Source organism: Erpetoichthys calabaricus, chromosome 10 (genome assembly GCF_900747795.2).
Source record: "Erpetoichthys calabaricus chromosome 10, fErpCal1.3, whole genome shotgun sequence".
NCBI classification, from domain to species: domain Eukaryota; kingdom Metazoa; phylum Chordata; class Cladistia; order Polypteriformes; family Polypteridae; genus Erpetoichthys; species Erpetoichthys calabaricus.
Window position 1 is genome coordinate 46,782,573 of NC_041403.2, and position 18,504 is coordinate 46,801,076.

General features: G+C 37.5%; 1 protein-coding gene across 3 annotated transcripts in view; it reads right to left on the bottom strand.

The window, feature by feature from the left end:
* Positions 1-18,504, bottom strand: part of LOC114658970 (phospholipid phosphatase-related protein type 5-like) — a 403,832-nt gene that overhangs the window by 16,624 nt on the left and 368,704 nt on the right. For 2 of the 3 annotated variants that reach the window (XM_051933202.1, XM_028811124.2), the window contains 3 exons: positions 9,570-9,746; positions 378-512; positions 26-40 (listed from right to left, as the gene is read on the bottom strand). In XM_051933202.1, coding sequence (XP_051789162.1) covers positions 26-40; positions 378-512; positions 9,570-9,746 — 327 coding nt within the window. The remainder of the gene's footprint in view (positions 1-25; positions 41-377; positions 513-9,569; positions 9,747-18,504) is intronic. The other variant, XM_051933203.1, reaches the window with a different exon arrangement.

Here is an 18,504-nt window from a genome sequence, read left to right on the forward strand (position 1 = left end):
GCTTTACATGCAAATAAATACTGACCTGCTGCCTCCATGGCTGATCATCATTATGATATATACAGGGAGAGAAAACATGCAAGACATTATGAGTGTTCTGGTTTTCTGCTGTAAGTAATTGAACACATCATGCTTGACTGCTTATTTGGGTTAGTTACTGGTTAATTTTGTGTGGTACTTTGAAAACACACAAAATTGTACATAGTGTAAAATTTAGGTGAAAAGATGAGGTTTAATTTTAATAAACATCTTTTACAAACAAATTTTTCTCTGTGTCACAGATACATTATTGTTGTTGATGTTTTGTTATTCCAAGAATGTAATGAAAGCTGTAATGATACCTTGGAGATGCACCAAATGCAGGGTTGCATACTTACCTGTGCACCGGGATATTTCTGCACTGGGCTTTCAGCTCGGGGCATGTTCATCATGGGGATGTTTGCCAGATTCTCAGATGTATTTTTTTCACTTTCTGAATGCTTTCCTTTAAAGTTGTGCACCACACAGACCACCTTAATAGGAAGAAATTCATTACACACATAGAAAGATATATGATAATATATACATATATATTATACTATATACACAATATAGAAAACAACAGAATATAAGGTTAGAAATTGTCACACACGTGCGATTAGGAGGAAGCTGAATGGACCAAGTGGAGGTAATTACTAAACCTGCTTCTGTTGCCTCTGTAGGCCAGATGTCACTTCCAGTTCTGGCACCAAGGATGATGTCACTTCCAGGTCCAGCGGCGCTAAGGATGATGTAATTTCCGGTTGTGGCAACAAGAATGAGATCATTTCCTGCGCCAAGAACAATGTCATGTCCGGTTCCGGCCATTGATGACATCACATACGTTTGTGGCTTTAAAAAACGCAATATTTTCCAACCAAAGTCAGTTCAATTCAGGACTCCAAACTATGCACATGAGTGCTATTTACAGACCCTTTTGCAGCCAGGGACAATGTATGGGTGGCTGCCCCAAACCTTTTTGTGTGTGTCGAGGCTATTTATTTCACAAGATACAACATTTTGCCTGTACGGCCTTCATAAAGTACATGGATTTTGCATTTGAAATTGACAGAAAAACTGGAACCTATCCTGGAATGTTACATATATATATATATATATATATATATATATATATATATATAAGAACATAAGAAATTAGACAAATGAAAGGAGACCTTTCAATACATCAAGCTTCATTGTTTAGCTAATAGCTAACCTGTTCCATTATTTTATCCAGGTACTTCTTAAGGATTGTTAAGATTGTTATATATGATCATATTCAACCAAGATTTGTGCCTCCTCATGATATTTTATCTGGAAGCACAGGGGAAAGAAAGCTTGTGGAAATGGACGAGGAGCTCTTGATGTCTCAGGGCACATTCCTCCTTTCTTACCAACTAAAGACCAGAAACCAGCATCAAGAAGGCACTTCCAGAACAGTCACATTCCAGGTCCCCCATGACTTCTTAGTAATGACAACAGTGTGGAGGACATATTAGGCCCATTCCAATGTCATGACCCCAGGACTGCAGGTAAAAATAGAGACCGGAACATTCAAAAGCAGTTGTCTTCAAGGCAAATGGAAGTAAAAAGACTTGAATGGGTAAATATAAAGAGTTGAGGGATTGAGCCACTTCATCTCTGAGTGTATTTTCTGTTCCTACATCTTTTTTTCTTATGAAACCATGGATAGGTTGAAGCATGAGTTCTTTCACTCTCTGGTTGTCTGAGTCACTATACTTGTATACATGTGTATATATATATATATATATATATATATATATATATATATATATATATATATATATATATATATACAGTATATACTGTATACAGTACATTATGTGTATGTATATATAGACTGCATACACTTACAGTATATACTGTACATATACAATACAATATACAATATATGTGCTATATGTTTAATATATTTACTTTTCAATTAAATGATATTGCCATTATATGACAAGCTGTTCAAGTACACACAATAACAATTCTTTGCATTTATATAGTGCTTCTCACTACTCAAAGCGCTCAGCAATTGCAGGTTAAGGGCCTTGCTCAAGGGCCCAACAGAGCAGAGTCCCTTTTGGTATTTACGGGAATCAAACCAGCAACCTTCCGATTGCCTGTGCAGATCCCTAGCCTCACAGCCACCACTCCCTTTACATACATCTACATCAGAACTATACCGGTCTCTAAGAGAGCTGACACATCATGCACACCTGTGTCAGTGGTGTGCAGTTTCTGCTTTCTGTCTCTAGCTTGATGTTCCTTAGTCTTGACTCCAGACAGTCTTTGAGTTTAGTCACTTTCTACCTCTGTAGGGTAATTTGCCAGGTCACTTTCATTATCTGACTGTCACTGTAAAAGAAGTAAAACTGCTTAGGATGCATTTGCCATGTCATCTTATGTGCAGTGGGCAAAGGACCAGGAAGAAAACAGGAGCATAAAAATGCAAGTCAAAACCTCAGGGGAAATTGGGAGGCAAAGACGTGATTAAGAACATGTTTACTTTATGATGTTCCTGTTTCAACCATGTTATTGGCTCAGACTTTCCTACAATGCATGTGGAGATTTGGTGGAGCTTTTGCTACCAATTCCTCTCTGCATTATTCCTTATAAGTCAATTCAATTGTGGAGGTCACTCTTGGTCACACCTGAGGACAATTTAAAAAAAATAAACCCCTCAGTTGTGACTTTAACGCAGGAAAGTACTGAAATCCAACATGCAACCTGAGTTAGAAGAATGAATCATCAAAATACAATCTTTTGTTCACGTATTTAACAATTATTTCTGATACTTTTTGCTTCATTAAATGTAATCTGTAAGCCCTCATTTATATTCAACCAAGTTACAATCTGGGACAGGCTGCTTGGCAATGTATGTAATTTAACTTTTAAAAGGTTCTGAGAAAATCTCCCCTGTTCAGCTGCTGTTATGACTGCTGCCAGGAGGTGATGATTATGTTGCTCTCATGGGAAACCAATCTTTTGCACCACCTGGCTAATATATGGACTGGTTACCTAAGCACAACCTTTAAACACATAAATAAGCAGGTTCGGGTCTTTTGTTATCTCTCAGAAAATGAGCCACAAGACATTTGATGAATAAGAGGAGACCCTTCAGTCAATCAATCTTGTTTGGTTATCTATGAGCTAAGTGGCTCCGACATCTTATCCTCACAGTTACAACAACATACAATTTCTGGATTACCAATAACCATGTTTATATATAGCAGCCCATTTTACAGGTAACGCTATATAACATTACTCAGACTCATTTTCTCAGACTGCTTAGTGTAATACAAGGTGTCGGTGGCAGTATCTCCCAGCACCTTTGAACATAAGGCAGGTTTCATCCCTGGGTGAGGCACAATTTTTTGGGGCTTGTATTATCGTAGTATTTCCCTCTACTTACTGTTTTCCCTGTTTCTCAAGGGTAAATGTTCTCGTCAAGTTCGTTATCGGGTTGGTCTACTGTTGCACTTTAAAATGAACACACACACACATAGATAAACACACACACACAGACCCTAACCACAACAGTGCCCCATGAATGACACACACACTGATTAACACTTAGCACTTTAAACCAGACATCAGCCTGTCACTCAGTTTGGAGGCACTTCCACACTAAAAGCACAGCAGTGAAATGAAACAGACTACTGAGTTATGAAGTTGAAGAAAGGATAGATAGATAGATAGATAGATAGATAGATAGATAGATAGATAGATAGATAGATAGATAGATAGATAGATAGATAGATAGATAGATAGATAGATCCCAAGGAGAAACTGATTAATCCAATTTAGGGTTATGTAGGGGCCTGTAGCAGTAGACTAAGGCAGGAGATGGCCCTAGGGTGGGCAACAGTACACCATAGAATAAAAAATAAATAGTCATGTTCATAAATTATTTAAATTAACACATTGAAAGGACATATAACTAACCAAAAGAAATGTTTTAAAGTCTGAAGATAGACTTCTGTTAGAACTCCTTGGAGCATTGTATTATCATGACAATGTTTTAAAAACTATATGGGTGAGACACTCACATAAACCAAATAAGCTTGGTGGCCTAAATAGTCTTTAGTTTCATTTATTAATAATCTGATGTAACAATCACAGAATACAAGATTCAGTTTGCTAAGTAAAACTCATGAACACATTTCAGGTCTATCGAAAGTTTTAAAAAAGTGAAACATGAAAACTTCAGAGAAGTTCAGAAACAGTCGGTCTGTGTAGCAAACCTGTCAGACCAGAAGGCTAATTACATGGCTGCTGTTCTCACCACCTTGGAGCATCAAAATCATTCCTCTTGGCTCAACAGTTAATTAATGCACAGTATTTAGCTGTTAGCAGGTGACCAAATATGCAGTGTGAATTTTGGCATTTTATAAACTGAATAAAAAGAAGTTCTAGAAATGAAATATTATTGAAAATATGTAAAGACTTTGTTGTCTTTAAAGAATGTAATCTTATACATCTGTTTAATTCTTTATTGTAGCTAACAACGCACGGAATTATGTTGTAATTGAACAGCTGTTTTTAAAATGGTGTGTCCTAGAATTTGACTAATGTCTCAATATGCAAAATAGAGTGTGAAAGACCCATTTAAAAACACAGCTATCAGCCTACCCAATAGTTATTCTAAATCACTTCATCTCAGCGTGGTTGGTGAGTGAGAGCAGAAATGAGTATTCTGGCCTGCTGACATAAGCATAGTTTATGGGGTTCTTTGTTTTGAGAGAAACAATCAGAGGCAGCCAAAAGCACAGAGAGAACGAGTAGTAAATGGACAGAATGTGGGTAATCCGCTTGAACTTGGAAAATAGGTCATGGCTATAAATAAAAATAACAGTACAGGGAAGTAGTTTTTAATGGTACACTGGATTAAAAAAATTGCCTGATTTGTTATGATAGTCGACGCTGAGTAGCAGCATGTCACATATGGCAAAGTTATGTTTAATCCTTTTACATAAGTTCTATATTTTTCTTTAAACATATATTTGTAATTCCAGGATGGTCATATAATCTTACACAAATAAAGGCATTTTTACAGGTTTTACATTATTACAGGGAGAGGTCACTTAACAAATATAAAGATTTTAATTAGTGTTGACAATTCAAAACACAGTGCATTACAAAAACAAGTTGTGTTTAGGAAATAGGAGAAGGAGCAAAAATGGAAGACATAACAAAAGACCAGGAAATAACATGTCTAACAAATCTAGCAAAGCATGTTGACAGTAAACTAAACAATCATGCTAACAAATCATGACAACTTTTATTTCATCATTGAACAAATATATAAAGTTACATTCAAGTGCCAGTCGTCTCTCTATGGTGACCCACACAGAATGCAGACCTGTCAAAACACTTCATTGTTTTTCTAAACGCTACTGTACACAAAGTGCACTACACTTAAAATGTATTAATAGAACCTTCTTGTGCCATTCAAAGTATTCCTCAAAACAAAACAAGCATGGCGTGATCCTAGTAAATTCAATCATGGCCATCTGAGGGTTTTGGCACTTTTATTTATGGTTTTCATTCACTTCCACAAATGCAGATTGCCAAAGCAACTGATTAAATTACATGCAAATGGCTGTCACAAATAAAAGATGCTGTGCTGCATTTTAAATGCTGTTTAACTACATTAGTATCTTTCCGGTAATCAAATAAAATGATAAAATATTTGGACAACTAGTACTTTCTCCCTCGAGTATTAGTATCACATTAACTGCTGAATGCATAATATAACTTGTTAAATGTAGAAAGTGTGTGAGCTGACTTTGATGATTAATAAGAATTCTGTGATTGTGATGGACTGGCTGCTCCATGCTTTGAACCCAGTGCTCCCAGGACAGGCTCTGGTGCCCAGTGACCCTGATATGTGTTAAGTGGGTTTGAGAATGTCATGTTATGCGAAAATACCTTTCTGTTTTAAAATAGGTGTTAAAAGGACATAAGCAGAAGTAATAAATATATGAAAATGTACAGGAAGGAAAATAGGTTTATTAATTTAAAATACAAAATTACCTATTTGCAGTCTAAAGACTGAACTGTGATATAATTGGAAGGTAAACTACCATTTCTCCACATACTATCAACCTAAAGTGGGAATTCATTTTTTACAAACAGATTTATAGTAATTTAATTGAGGAATGAATGCAGAGTAAAAAAAATGCAAAAATACTTTAAACAAATTAGATTGTTTTGTGTTCTGCCACATCCTTGTTATTTAGCAAACATACAATGCACTAAAAAGTGATAACAATGACAACGGTATAACAAAATTTCACAGCACAGTTAGCCAGCATGTTACAGAAGTTGCTTGAAATATGCTGCACTACGGTGTGGCAAACTCCTTAAATCCATTAGTCAATCCATTTTCTAAACCTATACATCAGGCACTAGGCAGGAACAAGCCCTGGACCAGGCGTCAGCCCATCACAGTGTGAAAACACACACCAACACACGCATACACACACACACACAAAATTCAGGGGCCAACTTTGTTTCGCCAATCTGTCTAACCTGCATGTCCTTGGACTCTTTAAATGTACCGTATATATCCATCCACTGATTAATCCATCTACCTTACTTTTAACATGAATATGTAGTTACAAATATTTATTTATTCATTCATTCATTTTTCCAAGCCTATTTATATAAATATAAGGTAATGGGAGGGTGAGCACTAGCAGCTTATTCCACTATTTGCAAGGCAAAAACAATCATGAAAGTACTGAACCTGAGAACAGGGACCAGACAAAATGAGATCAGAAATTCAGTTTGTTTGAAGATTCAATCACAAATTATAAGAATATTAACTAGGACAATTATAACATAGCCCACTCCTAGAGACAAGGCTGGGGTAGTTTATACTTTGTTTTGTGTCCATGGCATAAGGTTCCAGAACGTTAGGTTAGGATTATTGCTCCAAGGAGCTCAGCACCTGCAAGGTACTGATATGCAGCTGTAATTGTCGTTCCCTCCAGTGGACTATGCGGTATCAGCTAGAATCTCTACATGTCTCAATGATATTGTAACCTGTATAAAGGATCACCATCTACAGGTCAACCTGGAAAAGATGGACTTTCTTTTTATCTTAGCTCATCTGTCTATTCAGCACCCCATCACTGTTCAGCTCACTTAATTGTTGCTAACACCTGCCATGTCTATATGTGACCTTGGAGTGGTGGTTGATGACCACCTGTCCTTCAGCACAACTCTGGGTCCAGGCATTGGTCTTATCAAGTCCAGAATGCTACATAAGTCACCAAGCCATTGCAGATGATTAAAAATGTAGCGGCACATCTGGTATTTAACCAGCTGGGGCAGGCACATGTAACTCCTCTTTTCAGGTCACTATTGGCTTCTGGTACCACCACATATTAAGTTTAGATCCTTGATGTTTGCCCAGAGAGTAGTCTGTGGATCAGCACTTTATATATATGGGGACCACGGGAACTGAGCTTGCAAACTCAACCCTATAGGATCCCGTGGTTACTGCCGGGGGCGCCCAAATGCCTGGAAAGCCCTGGTCCTCAGCACTTCCGCCACACCCGGAGTGCTTTTGGGTGCGCAGCCGGTACTTCCGCCACACTGGGGAATGCCGGCGGAAGATTATCGTGAGGCACCTGGAGCACATCCGGGTGATTATAAAATGGGCTGTATCCCTCCGTTCAGTGACTGGAGTCGGGAGTGCAGAGGACGAAGTCTTGGTGGAGAGGAGTGGAGGTGGACCTGAAGAGGCAAAGGCAAAGGCATTGGCATTGTGAGGCCTGGACTTTTGGGGGAGTTTTGGGGTTGTGTGTGTGTTTCACTTGTGTAAATATGAATAAACGTGTGTTGGGTGTTGTACCTACGGTGTCGGCCTGTCTGTACCTGGGCTGCCTTCCACTATATATATATATATATATATATATATATATATATATATATATAAGAGAGACAGAGAGAGAGAGAGAGAGAGAGAAAGAGACACTCGTGAATTCCTATGATTCTTCTTGACTACTCAGGTCTGCTGATGAAAGGAGTGAAATCTCAATCCAGACTCTTCATTTGTGCAGCTGCTAGCAGGTGGAACCAGCTGCCTAACTATAATTAAACTTCTGACTCCCTCAATGTGTTTTAAGAAGCATCTGCCTAACTAATATTAGCTGTTAGGTTTTGCAACCAAGGAATTGTAACTAACTTGTTGGTTGTTCTAATCTCTTCTCTTATGATGATCCATTTTGTAATGTTGTCCTGCAAACTGTCTCCACATCTGACATTTACTTGATTATGCTGACCTCTTCTTAGTGTAATCCTTGAGAAGGGCTCATGAGGGTGCCACCAACTGCTTCTGAGGCACTACTGAAAGACTGTAACACTCTCCTAAAGAATGAAGGTGAACAATCAGCACAAAGGTTAAAGATTGAATGTGTTATGAGACATGCAATTTAAATTCATATGTGCAACTCATTCAGGTAAGAACAAGTACTTGGCTGTCACATGGTAAATTTGCTAAGATAACCAAGGTGTTAGATGGAAAGAGATAGAAACCCAAAAGGTATGCAGGGAATGCTAAGCCAAAATCACCATTTGTGATTGGCTCCGAAAGAGCTTCCCTTGCATATGAAGGGAGGACAGAAACAAGATTATGGTAGTAGACGTAGCTACTGAGGACAAAGTGGTATGGTAGCCTGCCTTGGACCAACCCAATAAAAGATGGTACACAATAGTGTTGTAAAAGGCTGTCATACTAAAGAAGAATGCTATCCATACAATTCTACAGGGGTTATTGTTGGATTTAAATGAATGGTACATGCAAGCCAGAAGAAAACAACTGCAGTAGGGAATTACAAAGGCTTTAATATTGAAAGAGTTTTATGAGACCAAGAGTAATGATGTTTCAGCAGTCTTAAAGAGGAATTAACTGAACACTCAAAAGTGCAAGAAAAATATTCATTACTTCAAAGCCATCCCGTCTTAGAAGGGTAGCACAGCTAGTGCTACCTATCACGATGACATAATGACAAACGATAATGCCTACTTGATATTTTCTGTCAATTGAACCTGCTTAAGCTATTGCAGCATGGTCAGAAACTGTGGAGTATTCCAGCAACACCTGGTGTAACGCAGGAACAAACCCTGCATGGGACAGCAGTCCATGACAGGCACATTCAAAGTTTTGAACACATTCATATTCAGTCATACCATGGCACTTAAACAACAATTAATTAACCTTTGAGATCTGGGTAGAAGCCTGAGTAAATCAAAGCAAATTTGAGAATCACGTAAAAATCCACACCACCTTGGAAATGAACCTAGGAGTTGTGAGGACTGGATTGAAAGATCCTCTCATCAGACTGGACAGCCAGCATGGACTCTACTATAGAAAATCCGGGAGCGGGTAGGCGGCCAGTTGGCTCAGATCTCCAGGACTGTGACTTATTTTTGAGTTTTACAATTTTATTTCAACATCAAGCAACATAATGTACACATTGCTATCATTTAACATTAAGAACATAACAAATACATAGCGTAATACTTACGAGGAAGACAGCTATTGCCACTCCTATTAAAAATCCAGCAATTACATCGGCCCAGTGATTCCGATATTCAGCTACCCTGTTGACTCCAGTGAGAAAAGCCAAGCACATCAGACCTAAGCAGAGCACAGGTTTTGCGAGTCTGGACCCTTTGGCTTTAACAGTACTTGTAATGTACATCTGGAACAAAAACAGAAGAAAAGAAAACTGACCCTTGTGATATACTGTTTCTTAATGCATAAAATTACACATTTTTCATTTTGTAATGAGAATTTACGTTTGGTTAAATAATAAGTACAAGGGAAAGATAAAAATGAATAATAATTTTTCTTAAGTTTCTCAACCTTATTATTCAGTTTAGGATCATAGAGAAATCCACAAAAAAAGAATCATCTTAAAAAAGTATTGAGAGTTGTCCGGACAAGGTCACACATAATGAAATGTATTGTGTTGTTTTCCAGAATGTAAAGGCAAAGAATGCTAAAAAGTTTGAATATAAATAGCCATAATATATCAAACTTCAGTAGGCCAGTAGTAAAAAAAAATCTGTGTGTCATCTAATAAATCAAGATAACAGTTTTTATGTGTGAAATATCTAGTCAGGATAGGAAATAAGATATCAAAAAAGTCTATTGTAATAGAGTGCTTTTACCATATATTACCTGATGGCTCCACAGGAAAAAAAGAAAAGATTTTCACTTACAAAAAGCTGGGAATGCTCAAGAAGGACTTTAAGCTTTCTAAAAGAAATCTGCTGCCTGTGGCTATCATCTCTGCTGGAACAATTCAAACTGAAATGGACTGGCAGTGCTGACAACCATCAGAAATCAGGCTGCCTACACATACCAGAGGAGTTTTATGCTGGACTCAGGCAGCACATTTCACACTGATGCAATTTCTTCAGTTCATTTTTTAAATGTATTTTTAACATCATTTTCCTTTTTTCCTGCTGACAATAAGGCAGGATATGAGTTCTTGCTGATTCAATAACATAATTGAAAAAAAAAAACTTCATGCTGTTGAATAAAAAAATTTCATAGTACACTAATAATTCATTTCTTACTAACAATTGCAAGCTTCACCTACAGAATGGACATTTTGCATTCAATAATGGCCTATTTACATTTCTCTTGGCAACGGAGATTCCTATTCTATTGCCGAGTTCATATCATATTAATGATAAAATGCAAAGAAATAAATGAGCTTGGATTAATTGTTCACTATATGAAAACTTTACAATATGGAAAATTTCAGCTTGTGCACGCAGCTTATAAAGGAACTATATGAAGAAGGCTGTTTTTCTTATTTAAAAAATTATTGAATAGCAGACTGGCATATACTGTACATGAAATTCCTATAACCCTTGAGTAAGTTTAAATCACAAAATGTCAGTGATATAAATTTGGAAAAATAATTCCTTTTCTTTACATATCTCAACAGCATATATGCATGTTATTTCATACCATAACTTATTCCAATTTTGAGTTATTGGAGCAAGTGCTTATTGAAAAGTCAACAACATGAAAAACAAGTCTGAACAATCACCAGTCCATCGCAAGTCACTCATACAGGGTCAATTCATGGTCACCAAGGAGCTTAACATGTATGTCTTTGGGATTAGAGAGAAGTAGCAGAAAATTCCATAAAAGATAAGGGAGAAAATGTAAGCAGTTTTCAGAAAGACATTGGGGTTGGGTTGAAATCAAGCAGGGCTAATGAATGGAGGCAACAGTGCCATCCACTGAAGGACCAGTAAAATTTATATAATAGCTATTTAGATGAACAACTGCATCATATTAAAATGGTGACAATGACCAACTCAAGCAAATTCACACAATAAAGAAGGCATGAAACTAGTTCAATTATTTAGTAGGATGACATGTAACTTTCTCAGGGTCTCTAGATGCTAAAAGTAATGCAACGGCTTATGCTTTCTGAGAAATTCAGTCAATCGATACAGGTCTTCCAGCACCAATGTGAAGTTTTGACATTTTACTGCTATACTAGCTGTGCTATCAGACTAAGACGGTTTGAAATCTAAGTAATCAATGTAGACTTCTTTATTAATTTTTACAGTGAACCATCTATTGGAATGATTTTTAGGTAATGCATGTAGTAATAAAATGAAGTGCATTTGTCATTCCAATAGTGAAATAGTAATTTAAATACATTACTACAAAGGTTTCTGATGTGCCATCTGTTGTAATGACCATTTGTCTCTGTTATATGCCATTTAAAATGGGGTTCTTTAAAGCAGTGTTAATGTTTGTGACGTGCCATCTGTTGGAATGACAAATGCAATGCATTTTATTACTACAAATGTTTGTTTAGTGCCACCTTTTGGAATGACAGAGCAACCAGACAGACACACACATACACAGACACTTATCCTTTTATTAACATTGATGACATTGAATCAGAATGGATTTAATTTGTTTTTTTTTTTACACTAATCAACAGAACAAGGCTCCTTAATGCTGAAGTGAAAACAAATCTCTGCAAAGTGGTCTAAATTAATTACAAATATAAATACAAAACAATTGATCACTTAAGTATTCATCCCATTAATATGAGACATATAAAGCCTCACTGCTGCAGCCAATTGGTTTTAGAAGTCATAGAGTTAGCTCAATGGAGGTCACCTGTCTGGAGTTTCAATTGATTGTAACCTAAATGAACCTTATTTGGAAGGTCTAACTTGTGGTGAGCCAGTATGGTGGACTAACATAAACAATAAAGACAAAACAGCAGTCCATGTAAAGGTGATTGAAAAGCACAAGTCAGCGGATGGAGACAAGAAAATATCTAAGTCAGTGAATATCCCGTTTGTTGTGGTGTGAAATTTTGTACACAAGTTGATAAATATTTTGTATGTCTTTACTTGTAACTTAGACAAAGCAATGTAATATTACTGTTATATCATTGATAAGAACAGCAATAGATTGAGTTTTAAGACACTCGCCCCCTCCCCAGTCTTTAGGTCTGATTGAGGAATTTTATGATAGGGTTGGGGGAAGTTCCTAAAACCAGTTTGGCAAGTGATTCTCTGCAGGACTCTCTCAACCAAACCCCACACGAAAGCCAAATTACCTAGCTGGCAAGCATCAGCTCAGCAAATGGTTTTGGACGCAGGTATTGTGTGCTCCCATTGGTCTGAAGTATGGCTCTTTGGGATTGGTTTGAATCATACGCCATTCTGTAGCATGTAGCACCCTCTTGGTGTAAGGATTTGGACAAAGAATGTATAAATTTGGTTGCTTTATCCCTCCCTCTCCCTCTCTCTCTCTCTCACACCATCATGTCGAAGGAGCATCGCATACACCACAGACTGAAAAGAAGACCACAATGAGAAGCACAACTCAGCAGCCATATTGAGACAGGCATGTGGCCAGTTCTGAAGAAAGCTGACTAAAAATGATGACTTTACTAGAGACATGTAAAGTAACTACAAGTCTATAACTACATATACAGCATTTATCAATGTTCACTTGTACTGTGCTTATTGTTATTTTATGAATATTATCAATAATACATTATTTAAAGTTGGAACTTAACTCCTTCCTGCTTGTCATTTACTCTGTATAATTGCCTGAGGTTGCAGATATATAAGTGAAGGTGGGATGAAGTTCTAAAGTGCAATACCTTATAAAAGTGGTAGGTCTATGGGATTTGAGGCATTCTGACAAAGGCTACATATTAAAGAATACAAAAGGAGAAAGTAGAGTAATATTGAACTCTGCCAAGACAAAACACTGTTAAGTCCAGTTAAATCAATCATTAAGAAATGTAAAGAGTATGACACAGCTGAAAATTTGACTAGAGCAGGCTGTCCACACCAATTGAGTGATCATTCAAGAAGAAGATTAGTGAAGGAGTCCACCACATGACCTGTGATAACTCTAAACTTATAAGCTATAGTGACTGAAGTTGGAGAGAATGTGTAGACTAAAGAGTCACCAGTAGCTGCTTTATGGGAAAGTGGCAAAGGGACCACTGAAAGAAAATACAGTGAGTGTTTCTCAGAAGGCATATGGGAAGTTTGGATGTCAGCTGGAAGAAGGTTCTATGATATGATGAGAATAAAATTGAGGCTTTTGCCCTTTAAACTAAATGCCATATTTGGCATAAGCCAAATACTGCATTTGATACACAATGTGAAGCATGGTGGTGGCAGCCTCATACTGTGGGGATGCTTCTCTGCAGCAGGTCCTGGAAGGCTGATGAGAACACAGGAAAATGAATGCAATAAAATACTGGGAAATCCTAGAGGAAAACCTGATAGAGTCTCGAAAAAATCTACACCTCAGGAGAAGATATGTTTGTGAGCAAGACAATGACACCAAGCCTAGTACCAAAGCTAAATGGGAATGACTTAAAAATGACAATGTTAATATCCTGCAGTGACAAAGTCTGAGTCCAGATCTCAGTCCAATTGAGAACTTGTGGCAGACCATGAAAATGGCTGTTCACTCATGATCCACTTGCAGCCTGACAGAGCTTTAGCAGTTTCGTAAAAAAAGACCGGAAAAATGAGTGTCCGGATGTGCAGAGCTGACAGAGTTAGACCTCCGCAAACTGACTCGAGGCATGCTTGAAGAGAGACTTACTGCAGCATCTGCAATCTGGCATTAAAAAAAAATTAGCAGCTAATTCTACATGTTGAGACGCCATCTGAAACATTACACTTCTAATAGACATTAAAGTACTGCAGTGATATCACAAACAAAAGAAAAGTGAAGAAAAAAGTGACTGTGGCTTTTCTGGCCTACATGAATGTGTTGCTTCCACTCATTTTGTTAAGACGTGTATAGTTGGTGTGGCTAAAGAGAGCAATGCAGCAAAAAACTGAAAAATCCTGGAGGAAAACCTGATTCAGTCTTCAAGAATTCTTGGGAGAAGATTTGTGTTCCAGGAGGACAATGAACCCAAGCAAAATGCCAAAGCAACAGATAAATGGCTTAGAAACAACAATACTAATGTCCTGGAGTGGCCACATTTGTGACTGGACTTGAAAAGGGCTGTTCATTCATGACCTCCAGGCAGCCTGACAGAGCCTGAACAGTTTTGCAGAGAAGAATGGGGAGAAATGTCACAGTCCAGATGTGCAAGATGACACCTGTGCACACCGATTCAAGGCTGTCATGGCTGTCAAAAGTGAATCTACTAAATACTAACTTGAAAGGGCTTAATATTTACAGTATGAGTTCAATTATTTTGTTTTGTATATAGGTAATTCATTTTGGACACTTTGCACGAGATTTGCTTTGAAGTTTGAAAGACTTTTTCTATTATCACTGTCAAAAATGTCAAATTAGATCAGTTGTGATTCAATGTTGTATAACAATAAAATGTGAAAACTTCCAATGGATGAATATTTTTATTGGCACCATAAAACAACTACTGCTTGAAATGATATGATATTTAGTTGTTATGTTGCAGATGAATAGTCATAGGTGAACATTTTGAAAAACCAGCTTAATTATAAAATGGTTAAAAGGTGAACAATACCGGACTTGAAGGACATGTTTTCATCATGCAAAGAAGGAAAGACAAGTGTCATTGATCCTGGACTACATCACGGGGCCTGTAATAAACTGTCCATGCCAAAAATACAAGAGAAACCAGGCCTGGGTGAAAGTGCAGCAGTAAAATTGACCACGGTTCAGCACAGTGGTGTGGACACATGCAAGTCTAAGTTCAGGCCCAATGATGATGATGATGAGCTGGTATTTCTCTCTAAGTTGTCAACATAAACCTGAGCACAACTGACTCTTTGTGCTTCAGTGCCATCCTAAGTATAGAATGATGTGTACTTGATCTATGCAAAAGCAAAGTACACTAAACAAACAGGTCAGCCAAAAGTCAAAGGAAGATTTTCTTGGTCTGCACCACTACTTTGGCTTATGCTGCCCACGGAGTGTGATGTGGTATTGTTAGGCTCTCTGTCCTTGTGGTTTGGTTTTCATTTAAAGGAAACTTGATGTGAGAAGTTACAGCAACTGGATGACTGCCTCTCAAGTTCGCAACAGTTCGTCAGCACTCATGGAACTCCAGAAGATGTATAATTACAAGTTAGAGGCCACAATCTCCAATCCACTAAAATCCCTACATTACATTTTATGTAGCACAGCTTTATGATGAGATCAACAACATATTCATAGCTGGGTTTGTTAGATGCGAGAGTGTCTGCAAAGTAGAAGACCACAGACAATGAGAAAATACATTAATAGCTTCAGCCCATTGCCTGGAGAAACTCAGGGATAAGCTAAAGTGCAGCTGTCAGTGAGATGAAGCTGAAAAGGAAAACATAAACAAGACCAGTACGAGAAAAAAAGCATTTGCCAGCTGTTGTACAAAAAATGGCAAAGATGAAAAGCAAAAATGGCGTAAACATAAAAAAAGGCATTTTCTGCTCTCAGATAGGCTGTCTTTCCTCCCTACCATAACAAATTAAGGCTGCTCCCCCCACGTGACTTTTTTTTCCTCTTATGGTATAATGTCAGAATATTGTGCATCAAGGTTAGTTTGAAACATCCTTGTACTAAGTGCAAAATATTGCTTGCTAATGTCTGCAGTTTTTGTTACATCAGTTACATACAATCTATAGCATAACTGTCCTCATACTGAAGGAAATACTTTAGTTGCTGAAAACATCAACTTATCACCAGCTACGTGAATAAACGTGGTGCAAGTACACTTGTGGCCAAGTAGCTTTAAAGTTTTGAACTTCACAAAATTACAATATTTCCCTTAGCTTTTTCAATCACTAGTATGTTTCACAAACTACAAGGACAAAAGACAGCAAAAATTAAGATCGGGCTACACCAAACTCCTTCAGGTTTGCTTGAAAACTATAGCAGATCAACATTATTTTAAACATTAAGCACAACAATTTGGAGTCAGGCAGACTTATGAAATGATAGAAAGTGAGTTTTTGTAGTGTCTGATTGGAAAAGGGCAGCTGTGCATTAACAAACCTCATCTGAAGTGCATTAATCAGCTGTTCTCTGTACTTTACAAGAGAACCCTTGGGATTAATAAAGTTTATCTAATCTAATCTAACTCAGGTGTGAATTATACAATGCCTTCAGAAAGTATTCAGACACCTTCATTTGATTTACATTTTGCAGCCCTATGCTAAAATCGTTTAATTTCATTTTTTTACTGTCAAGTAGCACTCAATACCCCAGAATGACAAAGCTAAAATGGGATTTAAAGGATTTCTGCAAATTTATTAAAGGTATAATCTCAAATATCATATTGACACAAGTATTTAGACTATTTGCCATGATATTTAAAATCTGGTACAGGTTGATTACATTCCATTGATCATCACTGAGATGTTTCCACACTAGTCTAGAGTGCACAAATGTTCAATTCAATCAATCAGACATGATTAGGAAAGGCACACGCCGTTCATAATGTCTATCTGAGCAAAAACCAAGCCATGGGTTCAAAGGAATTGCCAGCAAAGTTTACAGTCAGGATTACTATCTATCTATCTACGTCAAGGTAAAGATCTGGGGAAGGCTACAAAAGCATTCTTGCAGCTGTGAAGATTCCCAAGAGCACAGTGGCCTCCGTAATTCTTAAATGGAATAAAATTGGTACAACTCTTCCTTGAGATGGTTGCTTGGTCAAAATTGGCAATCAGGGGAGAAAGGCCTTGGTAAGAGAGGTGACCATCAAGCCGAATGTCACTCTGAGCTCCAGAGAACCTGTGTGAAGATGGGAGTAACTTCCAGAGGGGCAACCACCACTGTAAAACTTTTCTAATCTGGGCTTAATGGCAAGAGTGACCAGTTGACACCTGCTCTGCCTGTCCCTGATTACGAAATCAAGGAAAATTTACAAATCATAAGAAGGAGAAGCAGAATCTGACAAAAACAGAGAGTATTACTTATTTTTTTCCACTTCAAGCACTTTGTGAAGTAAATAACATCCATATCCTTTTTCCATCCTTAACGCAACAACAAGAGCCCCTAAATATTAATAGTATTAAGACAGACACCACCTGATCACACTGTTTCATCATATAAATAGCAAATAACTGGATGAAAACACGTTATTAATAAGGTTCTTTTACTGGATTACAAGCAGCACTCTCTTTTCTGCTAGGCTGTGTAATTGATATCTGGAATGGACCGGCATACTGGTCCACCATACTTGCTTCTTGCCCTCCACACAGTTGTGCTGCAGTAATCACTGGCTCTTTCTTTTTGGCTGACAATCTAGTTTGTGTCTTGATCAGCCATTTTGGATCATGTGATTCCAGTCTTGTGACTCATGATGTCATGGCTGCAGGGGTATAAAATACAGAGGCACCACACTCTGGTTACCATATTATTGGAATATTATTATATAAGACTTGCAGTTGTTTTGTGCTTTTTTCCTAATTTCATTCCTGTTTTTTAACTTTTGCCTTTTTGCTTAGCACTGTGGTTTTGTTGTTTTGTTCATTTAGACCAGGGGTGGCCACACTTTTTCGGCTTGCGAGCTACTTTTAAAATGACTAGGTCGAAATGATCTACCTACATTAAAAAGTATATATATATATATATATATATATATATATATATATACTTTATACATAAAATATATATTGTCGTTCCTTGCATAACTGAATAACCCTTATGGCACAATAACAATTCAATACATTTATGGTCACTACAGTATTTAGATTTAATAATCTTCATGTGGGAAAAGGCTGACTCGCATAAATAAGTAGAGCCGAATAATGCAGTCAAGGAGGTAGCACATTTCCTCATGTTTGGGTACTTTTCCTCTGTGAGTAAGTTCCAAAACTGTCCATGAGCCCCATACTTCAGCTGAATGTCATCCTGTAGTATCAAAATCTCCACTGTAGAGGAGTTTTAGGTGAAACAGTGTTGTAATTTTTGATGTGGGTGAATCACCCTCAACATCTTCCCTAAATGGA